Source organism: Papaver somniferum, chromosome 2 (assembly GCF_003573695.1).
Source record: "Papaver somniferum cultivar HN1 chromosome 2, ASM357369v1, whole genome shotgun sequence".
NCBI lineage: Eukaryota > Viridiplantae > Streptophyta > Magnoliopsida > Ranunculales > Papaveraceae > Papaver > Papaver somniferum.
Genome location: NC_039359.1, coordinates 96,884,787 through 96,903,381, shown reverse-complemented (window position 1 = coordinate 96,903,381; position 18,595 = coordinate 96,884,787). Strand labels below are relative to the sequence as shown.

Sequence of the window (18,595 nt, the reverse complement as noted above, 5' to 3'; positions counted from 1 at the left end):
TACCATCAAATAAACTATAACTGATTTAACGAGCCATTTGTTGTTTCGCAGTTTGAACTATTTCATACTTACACATGCATGGCTTAATCTTTGAGACAAGCATATGATTACCGACAAGATCAACCAGGTAGCATTCATCAATGACGCCATCTTATGGCCCAGACCTTCGTCGGAATTTCACCATACATCAGACTGAAGAAGACAATAGTCGATTTTGGAAATCCTTTTTTTTGGGCCCAGAATACACTCCAAGATCCCAATGGGATCGTTGGCATCCAAGGGAACAAGAAGATCTCCTGCGCCATGAGACCGGGATAAATAATATCACCGAGCAATGGGAACACGAGACCCATGTCGAGTATCATCTCGCGCCACCCAAGAGAAAGCGAGAGGCAATAGAAGCGAGGGACAAAATCGATATCTTCTCTATAGGTAGGCAACACAGGAACCAAACGGGTCTTTCCCGAAGGAAAACATGGGACGAGACTGAAGAGATATTCGGGCTTGTCGTTCGCCGCGCGAGCGGAGAGATAACAATCACACAATCACACAAGAACCAAATACCACTCATACGCACGTGTTATCTATCAAAAAACAACTGTCTCCGGTAGAACTAGAAATCCAAACCATTTAAGGAAAGCCAATCTTGCACAAGCACCAGAGACAAATCACTCCAAGCGAACATGTTGTGCGTGAAAATGCATAGAGAAAAGTAATTGAATGTCACTAATTCTTGAGTTTGTTATGAATTATGATCAAAACTAGACGATTTCCTGCGAGATAGATAGTACGGTGTTGTCATCGGTAACCGGTGTGTTGCTTGCTTTCGTAAGTGTTGATTCTTATGACCCTGGTGGACAAGATAATACTTTTGGACCAAATAGCTCCAACTCCTCGATGGAATTTGTTAAATTTACTTATCGATCCCCATCTGTGAGAAACTCGGCTATTGCAGTCCTGAGTGTATCAATCTTGCCAAATCCCAGGTAACAGTTATCCAAAGAATCCTCCAGAAATTCTCCATTGGATGTTAGTTTGCGATAGAGTGCACAAACCGCTTGCAAACAGAGCTTGGGATCCTCTCCAAATGAAAAAACCATGCCAGTTTCGAGTTTCCAATTTGTTTTATGTTCATCTTTGCTCTTAAAACCCATCTGTATAGCCTGAGAAAAATCCAAACAATTACTCTCTGCATCTTTTGACTTACTAGAAGTATTTGAACTAAAAGATTCTTCCACAATAGATCCACCCAGATGCTCACCACCTGGAATTAAATAATCCTCTTGTATCACACTGATTTTGCCATTTTTCAGGAGAGGATTTGGGAACGTCATCTTTCACTTCTCTAAGTTTCTTCAACTTAATTTCATCCTGACTCTCGCTCTCACATTCATTTTCACTAGCTACTATTAGCAGTTTCTTGTATCCTCCAGATGGCTGCTTTTGCCGCGTAAATTTACTGCAAAATAGATAAGTTATTCTCACAATCCTCCTTAATCTTCATAAGGACATTACTTAGTTTACTTTCTTTCATCGACTTTAACATTCTGAATTGATGTTGTTTCAACCCACAAACGACAAAATGTCTAGTAATAGTTTCTAGATCGTCATGAGTATGACAACTACTCATCACTTTGGAAATTTTATATACACAATTGAGTCCATGTACTATAATCTTACATGGGTACTGATACTTCTTTGATTGAGCCACGTAAACCCTCGCCGCCTTATTCATATACGGTTTATCCGTTGCCATGTGACTTTCAATCTTGCTACTTCTCTCGCAAGTAATTTCTAAACAAATCATTCTTTAAACTGCGAGCTAAAACTAATGTGTGTTTGATTTATGTGCTTTTGTTCACAAATCATTGCTTTGCCTCATCCTTGTTTTCCCATACCAAATCAGTGTAATAGTTCGAAGAAGTACCAGAACCCAACTGAAACACGTGTTTAGGCTGATCATCGCCAAGCTCTCCAACAATATGCACTATAAAATTAGACCAACACAATCAGTGGCAGGGGCGGAGCCAGCCCAGAGCAAGGATGTGCACTAGCACTCCCTGCTTAGCTGACTCCAAAGCCTAAATGAAGCCCATTTACAAATTTCATTACGTTTCTAAGCCCAAATTCGCTTCTTTGCACCCCTAAAATATCATTTGCATCCCAAAGGCCCAAAACAAATATTTGCACCCCCAAGTTAGAAAACTTGGGAATCTACCCCACCATCGTGTATTCAACAACAACTTTTAGTAGATAAATCTTATGTGAGATAATCTCCAAATGGCTCTACTCCTTTTGTATCACATGCTCCTTTGGGGACCTAATTTTTTAATGAAATGTCTTATTCAAAAAAAAAAAATTGGAAATCTTGGCTCCCCCTGATAAGGAACAATTCCCAACAGTCAACCTTTACGTACATTAATTCATGCATGCTGTAATTTTTCAAAAAATCACCAAGTGTACAATAGGCATATAGAGCAACACATATCCACCGAGTGGTTTTCGGCCGGAACCCATTGATTTTCAGTGGTTTCCGGTGCGGATTGAAAATTTCCACACTACTAGAACACCCCTTATCTCATTTACAAAAGATGGCTTAATCCTTAAAAAATCTTGGATCTAGAAACGCTTAAACCAAACGCGGTCTAAATCTTTCTTCCCCAAATTTCATTTCGTTTCGTGCGCTTCTTTTTCTCTGGGCATGGCGTTTGGGTGTTTCCCCTGCTTTCCATTGAGTTACCGCAAATCTTCATGCAGAGAAGATGATACAGGTGCTCTATCTTGTGTATTCATAGTTTAAATGGTTGACGAACCTGTTTTCTTCTTATTTTTCTCAATGAAATATCATGGGTAATTAAGGGTAGTAAGACAATGATATTGTGTGGAGAATATCAACAATAAAATGGTGAAATTTTAACAATATTTCCTGTGAATATATATTGTTAGGGCAGAGGCAGACCAAGTTGAATCTCAATATATGGTTGTCAATGCTCCTGTATTCAAAATAAGTCAGCTTTATGTCGCCACTGATAACTTCAATCATGACTGATTATTATCTCATACTGCCTTTCTAGGAAGTTGCTGTGAAAAAGCTTAGAATGAATACCCGACAAGGACGTGCAGCATTTCGGGCTGAGGTTAAAATGCTCAGCTGCATAAAGCATTCTAACATCGTCAAGCTGATTAGCCACCATGATGAAGGGGGCATTGTACGTATCGCTTATGAGTTTATGCCGTTGAGGTCGTTGGATCTTTATTTGTATGGTTAGGTTTCTCACCATTTTATGCATCATGGCATGTTCTTCTGAACTAGATTTTATAAGCTCTTGCAGTTCTCTTAAGTAGCTTTAGCAATTTCCAAGGAGCATGGTATTAACTAACTTGATCTTCTGAGTTGTAGAGCATGAAATCAACAAGGAGCCTCTAGACTGGCAGACTAGGATGAAGATAGCAGAGGGTGTTGCCAAGGCTTTACTGTATCTGCATGATCAAAATGAGCCTCCTATAATCTATGGAGACCTTAAAACATCTGGTATTTTGCTCGATGAAAATTTCAATCCAAAACTGTCCGATTTCAGTTTTGCAAAACTTGGTCCTACTTGGGATTGCAGAGAGCCAGGCTCCTAAAAAGCTGATGGAAACAATAGGTTACGCAACTTACGCTCCTCCAGAGTATTTTATGACTGGAAAGCTCACTTTGAGACATGTTATCTATAGTTTTGGTGTTGTTTTGCTTGAGTTGATCGCTGGGCGGAAGGCAATTCAAGAAAACCTGCCTTTTCTGGAGCAAAGTATTGTTGTATGGGTAACTTTTTGACCCTTTGTCCAAACACATGTTTGTTCTTGTCAATTTTCTTAATGTATCACCTTGTTGACTTCGCAAGCACGACCACTTCTGGTCAGTAAAAAATTCACAGAGATTGCTGACACTGTCTTGGGAGGACGTTATCCAGAACATGGACTTGCTCAAGCTCTTACGGTCGCTGAAATGTGTATGCGAGAAGATGCTACCAAAAGACCTCCGATAGCACAAATTGTGACTCTTCTTTCAGATATACTCTCAGAAGCTGAAGGAGAAGCATGGGACAAGAAAGAAGCTTCTTGATACATTTGAACCAACCTTTCTTGTTTTAAAGTTGCTCTCGACACAGTATGCTGGAAGGTTTTCCATGGGTAGTCAGTACTTTTCTTTGTTATGTTTTGGTACATTCAGATAATATATGTATATTTTTTTTTGTTCTGATACACTCTGATTGAATTCAGTCTGTCCGGGTGGGTGAATCGGCACAGTTTCCTTCAATTTTTATTGCTTACTGGAGGAGTCATTTAGCATTCTTTTTTTTCCAGCATAAACACTAAGCAGGCAGATCGCCACTGTAAATGGCGGATATCTCAAAAGAGTTTGTGTGTGTTCATATGAAATCTAAAGTTGACACCCGCATGAGACACTGAAATAGCTTTAATACCTAAAAATTTACGAAGACTCACTAAAACGGATGGAAATGAGTTAAAACAACCACCACAACAATTAATTGGGTGGTATAGGACTGTTTACATATTGCAATAGGTCCTCCTTTGGACTGACTGGGGGTTAATATCTTGAGGAAAAGGTTGGTGTAGGTGCTGATGATTCTCTGTGCAGTATATCCAATCAAACTTGATTTGGTATAGAGGAGGAGGCTTGGTGAGAGGGAGAGAAGAAGGAGAGACTGCAATTATCCTGACGAAGACTGCAAATGCCAACAAAGTTTGCAGCTAGAATTGAAGATAGCTTGATGAACTAGGAAGGGCAGAAGAAACGATTTTCTTTAGTCTGGTATATTGTGAATAACTTACTAGAGTACTTCCGTGCTATTCTCTTGCAATCTTCAAATGCCTCTGGATCAAACAGCTCTAACTCCTCGATGGTCTTTGTTACATTTCCTTCTTGATCCCCGTCTGTGAGAAACTCGGCTAATGCAGTTCCCCTGAGTGTATCAATCTTGTTAAATCCTAGGTAACAGTTATCCAAAGAATCCTCCAGAAATTCTCCGTTGGATGTTAGCTGGCGATAGAGTGCACAAACCGCTTGCAAGCAGAGCTTGGGATCCTCTTCAAATGAAGAAACCATGTCAGCTTCGACTTTCCAATTTGTTTTCTGTTCATCTTTGCACTTAAAACCCATCTGCATAGCCTGAGAAAAATCCAAACAATTATTCTCTGCATCTTGTGACTTACTAGAAGTATCTGAACTATAAGATTCTTCCACAATAGATCCACCCAATCGCTCACCACCAGGAATTAAATAATCCTCTTGTATCACATCGATTTTGCCATTTTCAGGAGAGGATTTGGGAACATCGTATTTCAGTTCTCTAAGTTTCTTCAACTTAAGTTCATCTTGGCTCTGGCTCTCAGATTCATTTTCACTAGCTACTATTTCTGAACCCCTCTTTCGCTTGTGTTTTGAACTGCATGGGCAGTCATCATCACAGCTGCTTTCGTAACCCTCATCTACCTGATTTGAATCATCTCTATTATTATCCCAACATATTATAGAACTATCGTCACTTACCTCGATGATAGCTGCTTCATTGTGTTCAACCTTTGACTCTGATGGGATCATCTTGCTCACTTCCTCAGCCTTTACCAAAGTCTTGCCCTGGATGTCGACAGAAGGTGGGTTTGAAACACATACATTATTCTTCTCTTTAGCCGAAGATTGGTGTATAGAACTTACATAGGGAGAAAAAGCACTCTTGTCACACCTAATTAACGGCCTATATAAGCTTTTCATTTGCACCAATTGAAGCTTGCATGGAAATCTTGATTCTCTTGTCTCCAACCCAGGACACCCAACTTCAATATCACCCTCTGCTGGTTCCGAATCCATATCATTTTCCTTGAGATGAGCATGCTTTTTACTTCCATCTCTGGTTATATTTTTCATTTTCTCTGACAAGATAGTAATTCTTTCTTGAGCTGCATTCTCTCTTTCGCACATACTTTCAAGATTACCTTCTAGAGAACTAATTCGCTCTTTAAGCCCATCACACAATGTCAAGTACTCCTTGAGCTTATCATCCGCGGCGCTTTTCCTCAACAATGTAGCCTCCAACTTATCCGCAAATGCAACACATTTCATTTTCTTTTCCTCCAGCTCCATAGACAACTCCTGACACTTGGCTCTACAAACTTCCAATTCCATTTCTCGTTCGGGTTTCAAACATTCAGACTCCATGTCTACACCATTCTTATTCTGATTGCCGCCAGTCTGATCCTCTAATCTTCCTTTTTCGCTCTCAAAATTTGTGTTGTCCATCCTAATCTGAACACACCCATTTGCTTCCTCAGTTTCCCCCTTTCCTAGTTCCTCATTATCATTCCTAATAACAGTAGTAAGCTCCTCAGAATGCTTTTTTTCACTCTCTTCAAGCTTCTTTTCCAAGTAGGTTACCCTTTTTTGTGCCCTCTTCATTTTTGATTTTAGGGCTTTTTTAGTAGCAACGGATTCCATTTCATATTCATCAAACTCTACAGCAAGCTCATGAAACATTGTTTTATAAATTTCTAATTTTTTCTTCAACTCAGCTTCACTTTTCGAAGTTTCACTGGATTTCAACAGTTTCTCAGAGAATCTCCTAATTTCAGTCTCCAAAATCAGCACAGCTTTCTCAAAATCCCTTGGTTGTAGTAGAGATTTCAAGAAAAAAGCTAAATATGATTTGTTGAAATTATTCTTCATAAAATCATTTTCTTCCATTTTGTGTAAAATTTGGGGAAACAAATCTAAACCCTAATTACAAGGAAATGATAAACTTACCTAGAGTTGAAGAAGACTCTTGAAGAAGGCAGTACAAGTCATGAATGTTGCCCCCTGGAAATATTGAAATTGTTGTTAGACGTTTCACTGATCAGTTCACCAGAACAATACAGAGAAGTACCACTGATATTTACTGCTGGAGTCTAGATTCTTTTACCTTTATACCCTTCAATAATTTTTCGAGTAATTTATTCGAGATTTAATTGTTTCAAGCAAAGTTAAAAGAGTGTTTGGATAATTCAGAAGGAAATTGCTTCACAAAAAGTTCGTTTTTTTGTTTTTAGAAGTTATTTATAGCGCCTTTGGATATAAATCTGTTTCTGATATCCGCTTTGAAGTAGAAGTCAGAAACAACTATTTTACTTCACAAAAGGTTGACTTTTCTGCTTTTAAAAGTTGTTCTGAAAAATAATTGCCAAGTTAACTTCTGACTTTTCGATTTCCAGAAGTCAAAAAGTAATTTTTCTGAATTTTTTTGAATTTTTTGTTTATAGAAGTTGAAAAAATAACTTTCTAAATGCTTTTTAATTTAAAAAGTCGTTTTCTAAATACACCCTCGCATTTATTTTTTTACTATGCAGACTCATCAATCAAAATCTGGCAGAATGTGTTGCTCACTCTATTCTTCCAACCAGTATGAGGGTGGCTAAAATCCTCCACTACATTGACGCTGAATGCTGGTATGGAATATATCACTCACTTGTTCATACACTGCCCTTTTGCTAAGGAGGTGATCCGAAAACGCTTCACATTGTTTCTACAGTTTAGAGTAGGAAAACGCTAATACCTACTCAAAAGGCATGGAATTATAGATTAAATTCAAAAGGAGTATAAGATACACCGCCAAATAAAGAACTATTGATCAAAAACTCTTGAGACTCTAAGACACTTCACCACAGCCTTCTGGACAAGAAAGGCGGCGTGTTGTTCATGACACAATAAAAAACCTACATGATTGAAGAACAATAGTTCTGTTCTAACATTGAAGTACTAAAGCAGTCAAAATCCAGAGCTTTTTAAATGTACAAGGTATTTCCTTCAATTGACCTTAAACTCATCTATTTAGTGAGACTTCACGTACTCCTGGACAATGTTAAGTCCCTCTGATTCCTCTCCGTAATCCTGCAAAACCATTCAAAGAAAGTTAAACGAGGATTAAAACAAGCTTCATAAAGATTTTAAGGAATATTTCTGCAACTTCCTATCATTACCTTCACGACAACCATGGAGCAGCCAACAACCTTCCTGGCCTTACCCTCTGAATCAATCTTGCATAACTGTAGAGTTTAAAAGAAGATGGAATTAACATTAGCCATCAACAAAAATAACTATTGACCAGTAACGGAATGTCATTAATTCTTTAGTTTGTTACTCCCTCCGTTCCGATTTACTTGACGTTGCAGAGTTTTTCACGGAGATTAAGAAATATCAGAGAGAATAAAGTCTTCCCAATTCTACCCATATTAATTCTTCTTAAAAATTTAAATGGTCTAGTTTTTAGTTTTAGATTCTAGGAAAATTTATCAATCCGGTAGTGATTTACTTGGGATATACTACCAAAATGTCCATCATTTTGGAACATAATAAAAAAATAGAGTAGATTTAAATATTAGAGTACTGATTACAATAAAAATTAATGATATTGTGTGATTCCAAAGCAAGGGCAAATCAGTGAGAATATGAGAAAAATACTAAAACTATCATCTATTTTGGAACACAAAAAAAACCCTAGAACATCAAGTAAAATGAAGGGAGTATTAATTATGATCAAAAAAGTAGTAGTTACTAGGTGACTTGTTATGTGTTAAATGGTGTGGTGTTGTCATCGTTTATGATATCCTTTAATGAGATAAGAAGCAAAGTGAATCACGGCACTATATCTTTCTACCTGTCCATGTCCATACTCCTCTAAACTGTAAGATAGGATAATACCAACAAATAACCACCAAACCTAAAAAAATATTGCTCGATAGAAGATCATGAAATATCTCACAAGGAAACATATCCAAACAAGCAAAACACAGTAGGTGGTACTTACCCCAGCCCATTCCCCAAGAGTTTTAGCACTTGGAACAGTTATCAGCTTCACGTTGTGGTCCAGACATAGGGCTTTAACCAGTTTAACATAATCAACCTGGTTGCAGTCCTCTGCAAGTACACAGAGCTGTGCCGCGTGTTTTTCAATTACTTTGGCACCCTCGTGGAGTCCTTTGCTAAGACCATCATGAGCAAGTGACTTTTTCAACACAAGTTGAAGTGCGGTCATTATGTCCATTGGCTCTCCTAGAGCTGGAGCTGATGTCTCAGCTGGGACAGGTGTAGCAACAGCTTCTTCACTGCAAATGAAGTAAAAGAGACGGGTGAATAAGGTGTAAACTTTGTATAAGAAAATATTGCTATATGTTAGTCCCACCAGTAAAAAGAAACTATGGCACATGAATCTAATCAACCTATGTAGGCTATATTAAAAGGCACATTTGCGTAGGGTCTATTTTTCCTGGGTAGTCATGATCCAAGCGATTCATAAAACCATCCCGAACTAAGCAAATGCAAACTCCGGCAAGAAAAGCACTAAATATTAGCAATACAAACTTGTACCAAACTCCCCACTTATAAATTGCATTTTTAATACTCTGAATTAGCCATTTACCAATCAACTACCAACATGAAATGCAAATGTGCCACTTACAGAATAACCAAAACTGTAACTAATAGAAAAAGACTTGCAACATGAAAAGTGAACCAAAATTAAATCAATAGCTTTCTTAGGGTTACATTATGACTATCTTCCAAGACACCACTGACACAAAATTAGATAAGTTAACTCAGAAAACGAAAATTTCTTATCAGCTTACTCTTATTACAGAGTCTGATTAAAACCTAACCTACACATGTTTGCAAACAGTTGACTGATGCTTGAAAACCAAAACTAAACCCCAACAACAATGAAAAAAAGAATCCAAGTAGAAGAACATATGTACATACCTCGACATGTTTTGAGGTCTAAATAAGACCCGAAAGCTCCTGATGCTGCCAAAAGAAGAACAACTTAGAAGATCAGAAACAGAAAATCGATTATCGGACTGCATTTTTCACAACAAAGGTACTGAAAGAAGACAATAAGCCTTAAATCGTAATGGAAACGGACCTAACCTCGGTGATTGTTTGAGGGCGGAGAGAACTCTGTGCTTTGTTCTTCTGGAGAAAGTCTGAGAAGAACAAATGGGAACGGGAACCCTAGAGAAACCCTAACTATTTAAGTGATGGAGTGCCCACTGAAAAAACTATTCGACCAATCTTTTATGGGCCCAACTCTTCTTAAAGGTTAAGTCCTGTGGACTATATTCGATTGCTGGATCAGACAAAAAACGTTGCAGATTATATAAAAAACATTGGCTATTCTGTAACATTTTTCTTTCTAGATATATTTCGCATTCCAATTATTAATAAGATAGTTTCGCTTAATTGTTCAGCATAGAAAAAATCAACTTTTTGTCGTTTGATTCAACATAAATTGAATTATTTTTTGATCCGACGGCTGAGATGGTTGCGTTGTTCCGTATAGCGCAGACACGGATAATAATTCAGCGAATCTAGATGTTAGATTTGAATTTCCATAAGACTCAGGAGGTTATTCTAGCTTCCAATCTAGATGCTAGATTAGAAGACCATAGGACTTAGTCTAAAATAATTCAAGTAATAATAGTCATAACTTACGGTTCGACTTGATTTCTGAGTTGGTCACATGGCTTGTACAAGTATCAAAAAATAAAACATATCTTGTACGAGTCGACTTGTGACTTAAAATCTATGCTATAGGGACTCGAGAAGAGAAAATAACAGTTTATCCGATGGTTCAGATCAGTTAATCCAAGAGCAGCTTCCTCCTATAAGATGTTTTCTTTCTCCCTTCAGCAAATCTCCTAGAAGGGTATCGAGTAGTGTAACTCATCTTACACCTAGTGTACCGAAGAAATAATTTGATAAGATTGAGCAGTGTATAATTTAATTGTAATGCGTCATAACACGTTTAGTCCATAAAATAACACAAAGTCTGGTTTTTTCAGTAGGAGGTGTGGCACATTTTGTTGGTTGCCATAATTTGAAAGGTTTGGCAGAAAAAAAAAATGCAATAACGAATGATGCTGAAAAAAACCTCGGTGTTACTTCAGAGTTAAACATAGAGTGATTAAAAGCGCTACTCATGTCGAGATATTTTGGTCTCTGAAGCCTGGTGAGGTGATGATTTATTCGATGGCGTAATATAGGCCAAGCTGGTGCTGGTATAAGCTTTAAAGATGCTAGCTCTAGTATGTTGGTGTTTTGTATGTTAGGTTAGCCTGGCAAACTAATTACGTACCTGAAGTCAGTCTTGTTATTTATGATCTCATGTTGGCACGAAGACGGAATTTGGAGAGGATTTGTGTCAGATCATATTCGATGAATTATGTTCAAGCCTTGCAGAAGGGAGAATTTCCATGGGACTTGGTGGAGAAATGGAAGATTACTTATGCCTTTTATGACAATAATCGATATGTGCACAGTTACAAGGAAGTTATTTTTTTTGTCGATCACTTGGCATAGCGAGCATGTTTGCTTACCGAGCAGTTTTTGAGTTTTTTTAGGGTATGTTGGACTTCATTCCATTTATGGAATGGCCTGGAAAAATTTATTTCCGCTTTACATAGTCTGTGAAAGTTTTTGGAAATCTTTAGGCTTTCTTTATTTCATAGTCTATATATACTTCTCTTTTTAATTAAATTTTATTGATTGGGTAAAAAAATATAAAATAAATTAGAAGAGTCATTAGTGTTAAACAAGCAATCGATTTACATATGATGCTCGAACAAGATTTTTTTTTTAATCTCTTACTCTATTTCGCAAGTCTTATTATATTCGGAGAATATATGTTATTATAGTGCAATTTCCAATTCATGTATATCACTGATTTTGAAGTCTATTTGACTATCACTTGTACTATTCTTTTCTTCTTTTAATGTATATCTTTCCCCTTCAAGAAAAAAAATATAAAGGCAAATATTTGTGAAGACATACCGTTGGTGAATCTCTTAATCTTCAGGCTTAACAAGATTAGCTAGTTTAAGAATCGATCATTTTTTTTCTGTGATTATCAATCATTACATACAAAGAAATATGTATGATTACAAAACTCAGTGTGGATGACAAAATGATATGAAACTTCTAATGTTTTGCCATTAACTAATGACTCTTGAATCCATAATCTACAAGTATAGATGATGCATGTTGTAGCGCGTCAAACTTTGATGTGTATCGCAGCGCGTCAAAAATAAATTACTTTCTCACTACTCAAAATATATAATGAAGCAAGGGCAAGAAAGGATCGTTCCCACAAAGGGGTCTAGGATTGTCGTTTGTTTCGATTTCTTATGTAAGCCAAGGGGGATTTTCTGATTTCCTAAAAACTAAACTAAACTAGAACACAAACAAGAAAAATAAACAAGCAAATCAAACAAGTATGCTAGGTGAACTTAGTGTGTACTAGGTGACTCTAAGATATCTAGAAGTTGGAGGTTTTATGCACTTATTTACAAAAAAGTTGAAAAAGTTAAGAAATTTACGAATCCAAATGCTTAACCACTCCCCACACTTAAACTTTACGTTGTCCTCAATGTAAATTGAGTCATCCAAGTAAAATCAAGGTGAGGAATCCTAACATGATATGTAACAAGAAATCAAAAATCAGAAAAAACTAAACAAGACAAGAAAAAAAAAACAAGATAAGAAAAAGATAAAAGCTAAGAAATACAAAACCAATGGGTTGCCTCCGATGCAGCACTTGGTTTAAAGTCGTCATCCCTACTTGCAATGCAGACTCCCCATACACCAAAAATATGAAAAGTTGGGAATCCACCCATAGAACTTGTTTTTCAAACGCTAGCTTCACACAAACATTACTACAATAATCAGAAACAAAGTTATCGACCGGTAAAAGTTTCGCCCATATTTATTCTTGTCCACACTTGGAAGTATATAAAGAACATAGAATTTGAGAACTTCTACGGCTTCTTGTTTGCAAACCTGCATAGTATGAGAATCAAGTGTTTCTAATGGCAGATATAGAGAAACACAGCCATTCAACAATATTTCCGAAGCACGCATATTCAAGACAATAAGAGGTAAAAGAGAAGAACCATAAGGTTAGACAAACCTTGCACAATCTCCTGTATCAAGGAATCCTCTTCATCCTTAAAAAATTCAAGTGAATTATTTACCTCTTTTATATCAAACCTTGCAACCATTCTACGTTGTTTTCTGCCTTAACCAAAGTCTCAACATTAATATCTTCATTACAATCCTTTGCAAGCTCAATTAGGTCTTCCACAATATTGATCAAACATGTATAATTCTCAACAAACTCGTCTTCATTGTAAGACTCAAACCTTGTTGCGGAATCAAAATCTCGTCGTATGGAAATTCTGTAAAACACTAGTTTCATCATACTCATGTACCTTTTGAATAAAATTTTGCGCATTAGAAAAAAATCATTAAATTTTGCTACTCTTGCAAGTAGCGTGGTGGATACCTGGTCTTGTTGGCACAGCTTGCAATGATCTTGATTAGGTACCTTTATGCATATCTTAATTAGATATTTTCGAAAATCCATGTTATTCAGCTGAGAACGAACATGTGTTTCAGGTCAGTATTAAGAGTTCTGGGAACATATAACTAAATAATTACTTAGTCGGCTCTATACTAGTGAGCAATTCATATAGGAGCTTGATTTTTCATGATAAAATATTAGAACACTTGGGATTATTGCAGCATGCACCAATACTGTTCTGATAATTTTACATATGTAGGTACTGCAATACGTAGTGAATACTGTCATACATATACATATATTTTTGTGTTCAGCCAGGCAAAGCTCATAAATTAACATATTTATATATGTATGAGAAAAAAGGCATAGATCTAGACACTCTCCAGGTTTCCAACATACCTCTTAAATTTCTTACGGAATGCATATATATGAAAGCACAATATTTAAAATAGTGGAACGGAAACATGGATTTTTTACAGTTTTCGCAATAAACTAAAAACCACCATCGACAAGATTAAACATTTAATTGTAAGACCCTAAGTATTTATGACGTAGATATGGATTACAAACTTGATATAGTATGTGAAACGAAAACCAAGGAATATAGGAAAACATGGCAGTTAATTGACTAACTTTTTTTTTAATAGGAAAGAACATACATTATGACTTAAACTAGATTTTAAACTACATATAAGGAGTATTTCATGAGATCTCCAAACTCGTGAGCGGAGACTCGATCTGCTGACCTCCAACTTGAGAGTCAGGCTCATGGAAAACTAGGCTAACCCCTGATGGTTGTTAATTAATCCTTACTTTACAAGATCTTCAAAAAAGTGCTCCGTCTGACCTCCTTATCGGTATTTTGTTCATAAACAAAAGTTCGTTCTGGATGATATACAAAGGTTTGTGGAACTCCCCTTAATACTGGTAGGCAATAATGAAAGCCACTTTCGACTTAATCAAACCTTTGTCACTTAAGGGGACGTTGGAAGCTTTGGTTATGGTTTATTTGTTCCCAACTTCAGGTGACAAAAGTTGTGCTGAAAAGCAACATTTTTTCAGACCAGACACATACAAACACAATTTCAATTATTACAGAGATTTGCATAGTCTTTTACAAACACACATCTCACAACGAGCTTTATTTTTATTGCATAAAAACGCTAACAAAAATGACAGGCGATATGATTATCTATCATGGAAAAGAAGGTAGTTGAATATACATCTGTCCTGGGACACATGATTAGATTGGTGAAGTTTGGGTCATCCAACTCATCACCGGAGCATTCGAAGACATGTCAAATTTTTTGTGCAATATCTTAGAGGCTGCGTTAAGAGAGTTTATTTGTACAAAAAGTTAGTCTTATCATTCTCGGAATTGCTAGAAGAAATTGTGTATGATTATGGCATGAATAACACTAGCCTGTTTTTTTTGGGATAGTGGTTAAACTTCGATATAGTGATTGAGTATATGTACTCCATCGTCTTGGGTCTTCAAACATAACATTCAAGTTTGGTTTTTAGTTGTACAAGAGAATAATATATTGTTATTATTTTACTCAAAACATTCAGATCAATGTAAATGTAGTGGAAACTAGAGAATCCATATAAGAAATTTTATATTTTCATTGTGGACTTGTTAGGTAAAATTTATGTTTATCTGTTTATGATTGTGTACAAACATAAAAAGGAAAACGATAAAGTATAATCAGTTTTTATATAGTTATTTTAACAAAAACCAATTTACTTGTCTTAATGCATTCATCAATAAATTGGATCAAACATGAGACTTGTTATTCTTTTCCATGACTCTACTAGATGCTACAGATCACAGTGTCATCATAATAAAAATTGAAGTCATAAGTTTCTTTCACATGATGCAGAAACCATTCTGGTTTTACCAATTGCATATTTATTGAGCAAATCCATTAAGTTACCATGCATGTATAACAAGTTATTATTGATTTTCCTTACAACTCATCTATGGCTTGCCAAATATCGTGTTGATGTATTGCACAACTTCCCGTAATAAGTGATAAAGAACGAGGTGAGATGACAGAGATTCTCTTCAATTAATTTTAAAGTGTGTGATGCTTCAATCCCTTCCCTTAGACTTAAAATATCCTTGTTCGCAACACTTTATCTAATGTAATCCATACTAATATTATGGAGGTGAATTTCTTTTGCTAACTTTAAAGGTTTGCCCGATTCAATCTCAATAAGTGATGTTGAAATTGTATCATATGAAGAAGCAAGACTATGATATGCAAGAGGTGGTATACCAACATAGTCATAAGGAATAACACCAAGTCCAACACTTTATTTCTTATAACATAACCAATTAACATGTATGAAAATATGAAGATTATTACATTATCATTCCTGAATTAGTTTTCAGGATATTTTCACCACGCTCCTACGATTCAATCCACGTAGTTTTCTTGTTCATGACAAACAAAAATGCAACTGCTAGGCCTTTTCATACTTGGAACTAAAATACCTAACATATTTTTTAATACTTATTTCCAACCTTAAAACGGTGATACTGAATAGATTTGCCGGCCTACAAAAAAATGTAAGACTATAAGGTTACCTACCTTAACTAGATTAATATATTTATATATACAAAACTCGTATTCTTTATATTAAGCAATTAGTAATCAGAACTATGAGAAAAATAATAATAAAGTAACAATTAAAAGGAATGTCGGACAAGGGATATAAAGATGACTAACTAAACCAACACGATCAAATAGGCAATCAAGAGCATCAAGTACGAGTTAAACAAGAGTTAAGGTAACATAAGATAAGAGCACATGGTGGGATAATTAACATGGATTATAAGGTTGAGGGCAAACACCAAAGATAATACGATCAAATCAATAAGGAATTAAACTATCAAAACACACAAGATTAGAGGAAAAAACTGAAGAAGATTCCAAATCATGTTATACTCATACGGCGTTCTACAACAAGCTTTTTATTTGGAGTGATAGAGAGTTATCTTCTTCTAGATATGCCAATGACTCAAAAGGGTTTTTTATGAAGCTTTCACCATCATCACCTTGGACGTTATGACCACCACCACCGATTTGGACAACCCGACCACCACCATGTTGGGCACTATGACCACCAACTTGGGATCTACCATCATCATATGGTTCTAGTGTTGGGTTTTCGCGGGTGGACATCAACGTTTTTTTAGTTTGTTTCTTCCCTTCACCTTGTGAAGTTTTGAATAAGAGTGGTTATTAGAGCACAGCTCGGTTGAACCCACCAAGCGTTGGTATGTCAAGTTTGGTTGTCATATTTTAGTGAATCAAACTCATGTTAAGAGTCGCTTGATTATGTACTAGATTCAAATTCGTATAGGTTAGCTTGAGAGTATTAGGATATGAGACATTACAAGTATTGCGAAGTCTTGAAGATGTGAAGAAGCAATGATCTACAATGACAACAATCATCCTTCCACTTGAGGTTAGTAATATTTGACTTGAACTTTTTTATTCCCTAATATATCTTTCAAGTCGCGCATATTGAAAACAAAACTGCGAAGCATATTTGAACTCTAGATAGACATGGTATTAAGGAATACAATACGAGGTTTATTGCTTAACCATTAAACTTTGTAGATAAGACATCGCCATAATCATTTGAATGCTATTGTGATTATGTATGGGTATGAGGTGAGGATTGCATCCTAGGGAACAATGTTTTACATGTGTTCTAAGGAAGAAAGTTCATAAACTTGTTTGTAAACCGAAAAGGAAATTGCCAGGTGTTATTGGTTTTGTTATTCATTGCATATATTATGAACAACCAAAATGTGTGATTGAGTATAACCGTTCGCGACTTGTTTGTGTTCTTGGTAGAACTATTCACAAAGGCCTGACTTATGTATTGGTATGACTTTTATTAGTGAAACCGATCTTAAGTAATCACCCGAGATGGTATGATCGGGTTTGTGTTTTGTCTGACCAAATTTGGGAAAGGGGAACCGATCCTATGAACATGTGCAACACGTTTTTAGGCAAAGGGGAACCGATCCTATGGACATGTGCAACACATATAAGTTAGATACCATATATATGTGGGGAACCGATCCTAGTACCTAGTCAACCGAATTTTGGAAAGCTAGTCTGACTATGCACAGTACTCACATGGAGGTAGAACCGAAACTTGTTTTGGTAGAACCGTTAAACCCATGATTGTGATTGAATGTTTGTTTGATCAATCACATAGTTCTTAAAAGTCAGATGAACCGATTCTAAACTTGTTTGGAAGTGTGGAAAATCGGTTTCAAGGTTGTAAGTGTGAAAGAGAACTTACAAAGTAAGGATGTCGACATACTTTGAACACGTGCTGTGAATGTTTATTTCTTTAATTGTTCAAATTATTCCTTAATAGCTAAAGGAAGAAAATATCAGGATCGAAACATAAGTAAGTTAAGAATATTTTAATTAAGGTTACTAATTTCATTATCTAGGGAAATATAAGAATTAGTAATGTGCATTTACTAATTAGATTTTCCGAGAGATTTCGATCATTATTTTTGGACAGAGCATTTCCAGGAATTATGGAAACCGAATTTGTGTTTTAATGAATATCTTGAGAATATTTTCGGTTTTGGAAATTCCTTGGTGTCCAAACTTCCTTGTCTGTAAATACTTGAAGTTTGCCTTTCTAACAAACTAATCCTTTATAACAACAGACTTCCTCTTTGTTGTTGTTACTGGTGTAGCCACCTATTCAGAGAGGAGAGTAACCTAATTAGGTGAAGTCTATTACGGCCACTCATTTTAAAGTCTTCTTTGGGATTGAGAAGCTCTAGCGTGTACCGTTGGTGGGAAACTAGATAATTACGGTTTATCTTTTGTTTTCATTGATTTGATTGACTAACGGTGGTTGAAATCTGATTGCACCTAGTTTGTTTATGCTTGAGAATCTTCTCTTCTGATATAAGATTCACTCAAACTAGTTCAGAGTTTCGACAGGGATCTTTAGACTGTTGTTATTTCTAAAGACGATCTTGTGATAATCCATTGTTAACAGACTCCGTTCTGTGCGTGATTGATCACAAGAGATTCAAGTGATTGTGTGCAGGTTTATATTGAAGATCTAAGAAGATTTGAAGACGAAGAAGATATTGAAGATTTCTGATTTGTGGGTTCATAATCTTTGGTGTGCACAATACTTGTTTCGGTAAAAGA

General features: G+C 36.2%; 5 protein-coding genes across 7 annotated transcripts; 2 read left to right on the top strand and 3 right to left on the bottom strand.

The window, feature by feature from the left end:
* Positions 1-917: 917 nt before the first annotated feature.
* On the bottom strand, positions 918-1,334 carry LOC113351659. The gene has a single exon (XM_026595602.1). It carries the CDS (start codon positions 1,332-1,334, stop codon positions 918-920), a length of 417 nt encoding a protein of 138 aa, XP_026451387.1.
* Positions 1,335-2,472: 1,138 nt separating this feature from the next.
* LOC113348494 (probable serine/threonine-protein kinase PBL7) lies at positions 2,473-4,371 on the top strand. Of its 2 annotated transcripts, XR_003359706.1 has the most exons (4): positions 2,473-2,771; positions 3,075-3,264; positions 3,401-3,805; positions 3,904-4,371. XR_003359706.1 is itself a non-coding variant. In XM_026592288.1 (3 exons), the coding sequence occupies exons 1-3, from the start codon at positions 2,763-2,765 to the stop codon at positions 3,625-3,627; spliced, it is 426 nt and encodes a 141-aa protein (XP_026448073.1). In that variant the 5' UTR covers positions 2,473-2,762; the 3' UTR covers positions 3,628-4,371. The 2 variants fall into 2 exon arrangements, 1 of the variants encoding a protein (XP_026448073.1); XM_026592288.1 differs by having other exon boundaries at positions 3,401-4,371.
* On the top strand, positions 3,635-4,105 carry LOC113351658 (probable serine/threonine-protein kinase PBL7). Its single transcript, XM_026595600.1, has 2 exons — positions 3,635-3,791; positions 3,885-4,105. The coding sequence occupies exons 1-2, from the start codon at positions 3,635-3,637 to the stop codon at positions 4,103-4,105; spliced, it is 378 nt and encodes a 125-aa protein (XP_026451385.1).
* A 409-nt stretch (positions 4,372-4,780) lies between the features above and the next one.
* LOC113351657 (golgin subfamily A member 4-like) lies at positions 4,781-6,742 on the bottom strand. Its single transcript, XM_026595599.1, has one exon. It carries the CDS (start codon positions 6,740-6,742, stop codon positions 4,781-4,783), a length of 1,962 nt encoding a protein of 653 aa, XP_026451384.1.
* Positions 6,743-7,590: 848 nt separating this feature from the next.
* On the bottom strand, positions 7,591-10,096 carry LOC113348491 (40S ribosomal protein S12-like). 2 transcript variants are annotated; one of them, XM_026592286.1, is made up of 5 exons: positions 9,956-10,096; positions 9,788-9,832; positions 8,841-9,138; positions 8,014-8,079; positions 7,591-7,924 (listed from the first exon to the last, which is right to left on the bottom strand). In XM_026592286.1, the coding sequence occupies exons 2-5, from the start codon at positions 9,793-9,795 to the stop codon at positions 7,865-7,867; spliced, it is 432 nt and encodes a 143-aa protein (XP_026448071.1). In that variant the 5' UTR covers positions 9,796-9,832; positions 9,956-10,096; the 3' UTR covers positions 7,591-7,864. The 2 variants fall into 2 exon arrangements, with proteins under 2 accessions (XP_026448071.1, XP_026448072.1); XM_026592287.1 differs by having other exon boundaries at positions 9,951-10,076.
* Between the last annotated feature and the right edge of the window lie 8,499 nt (positions 10,097-18,595).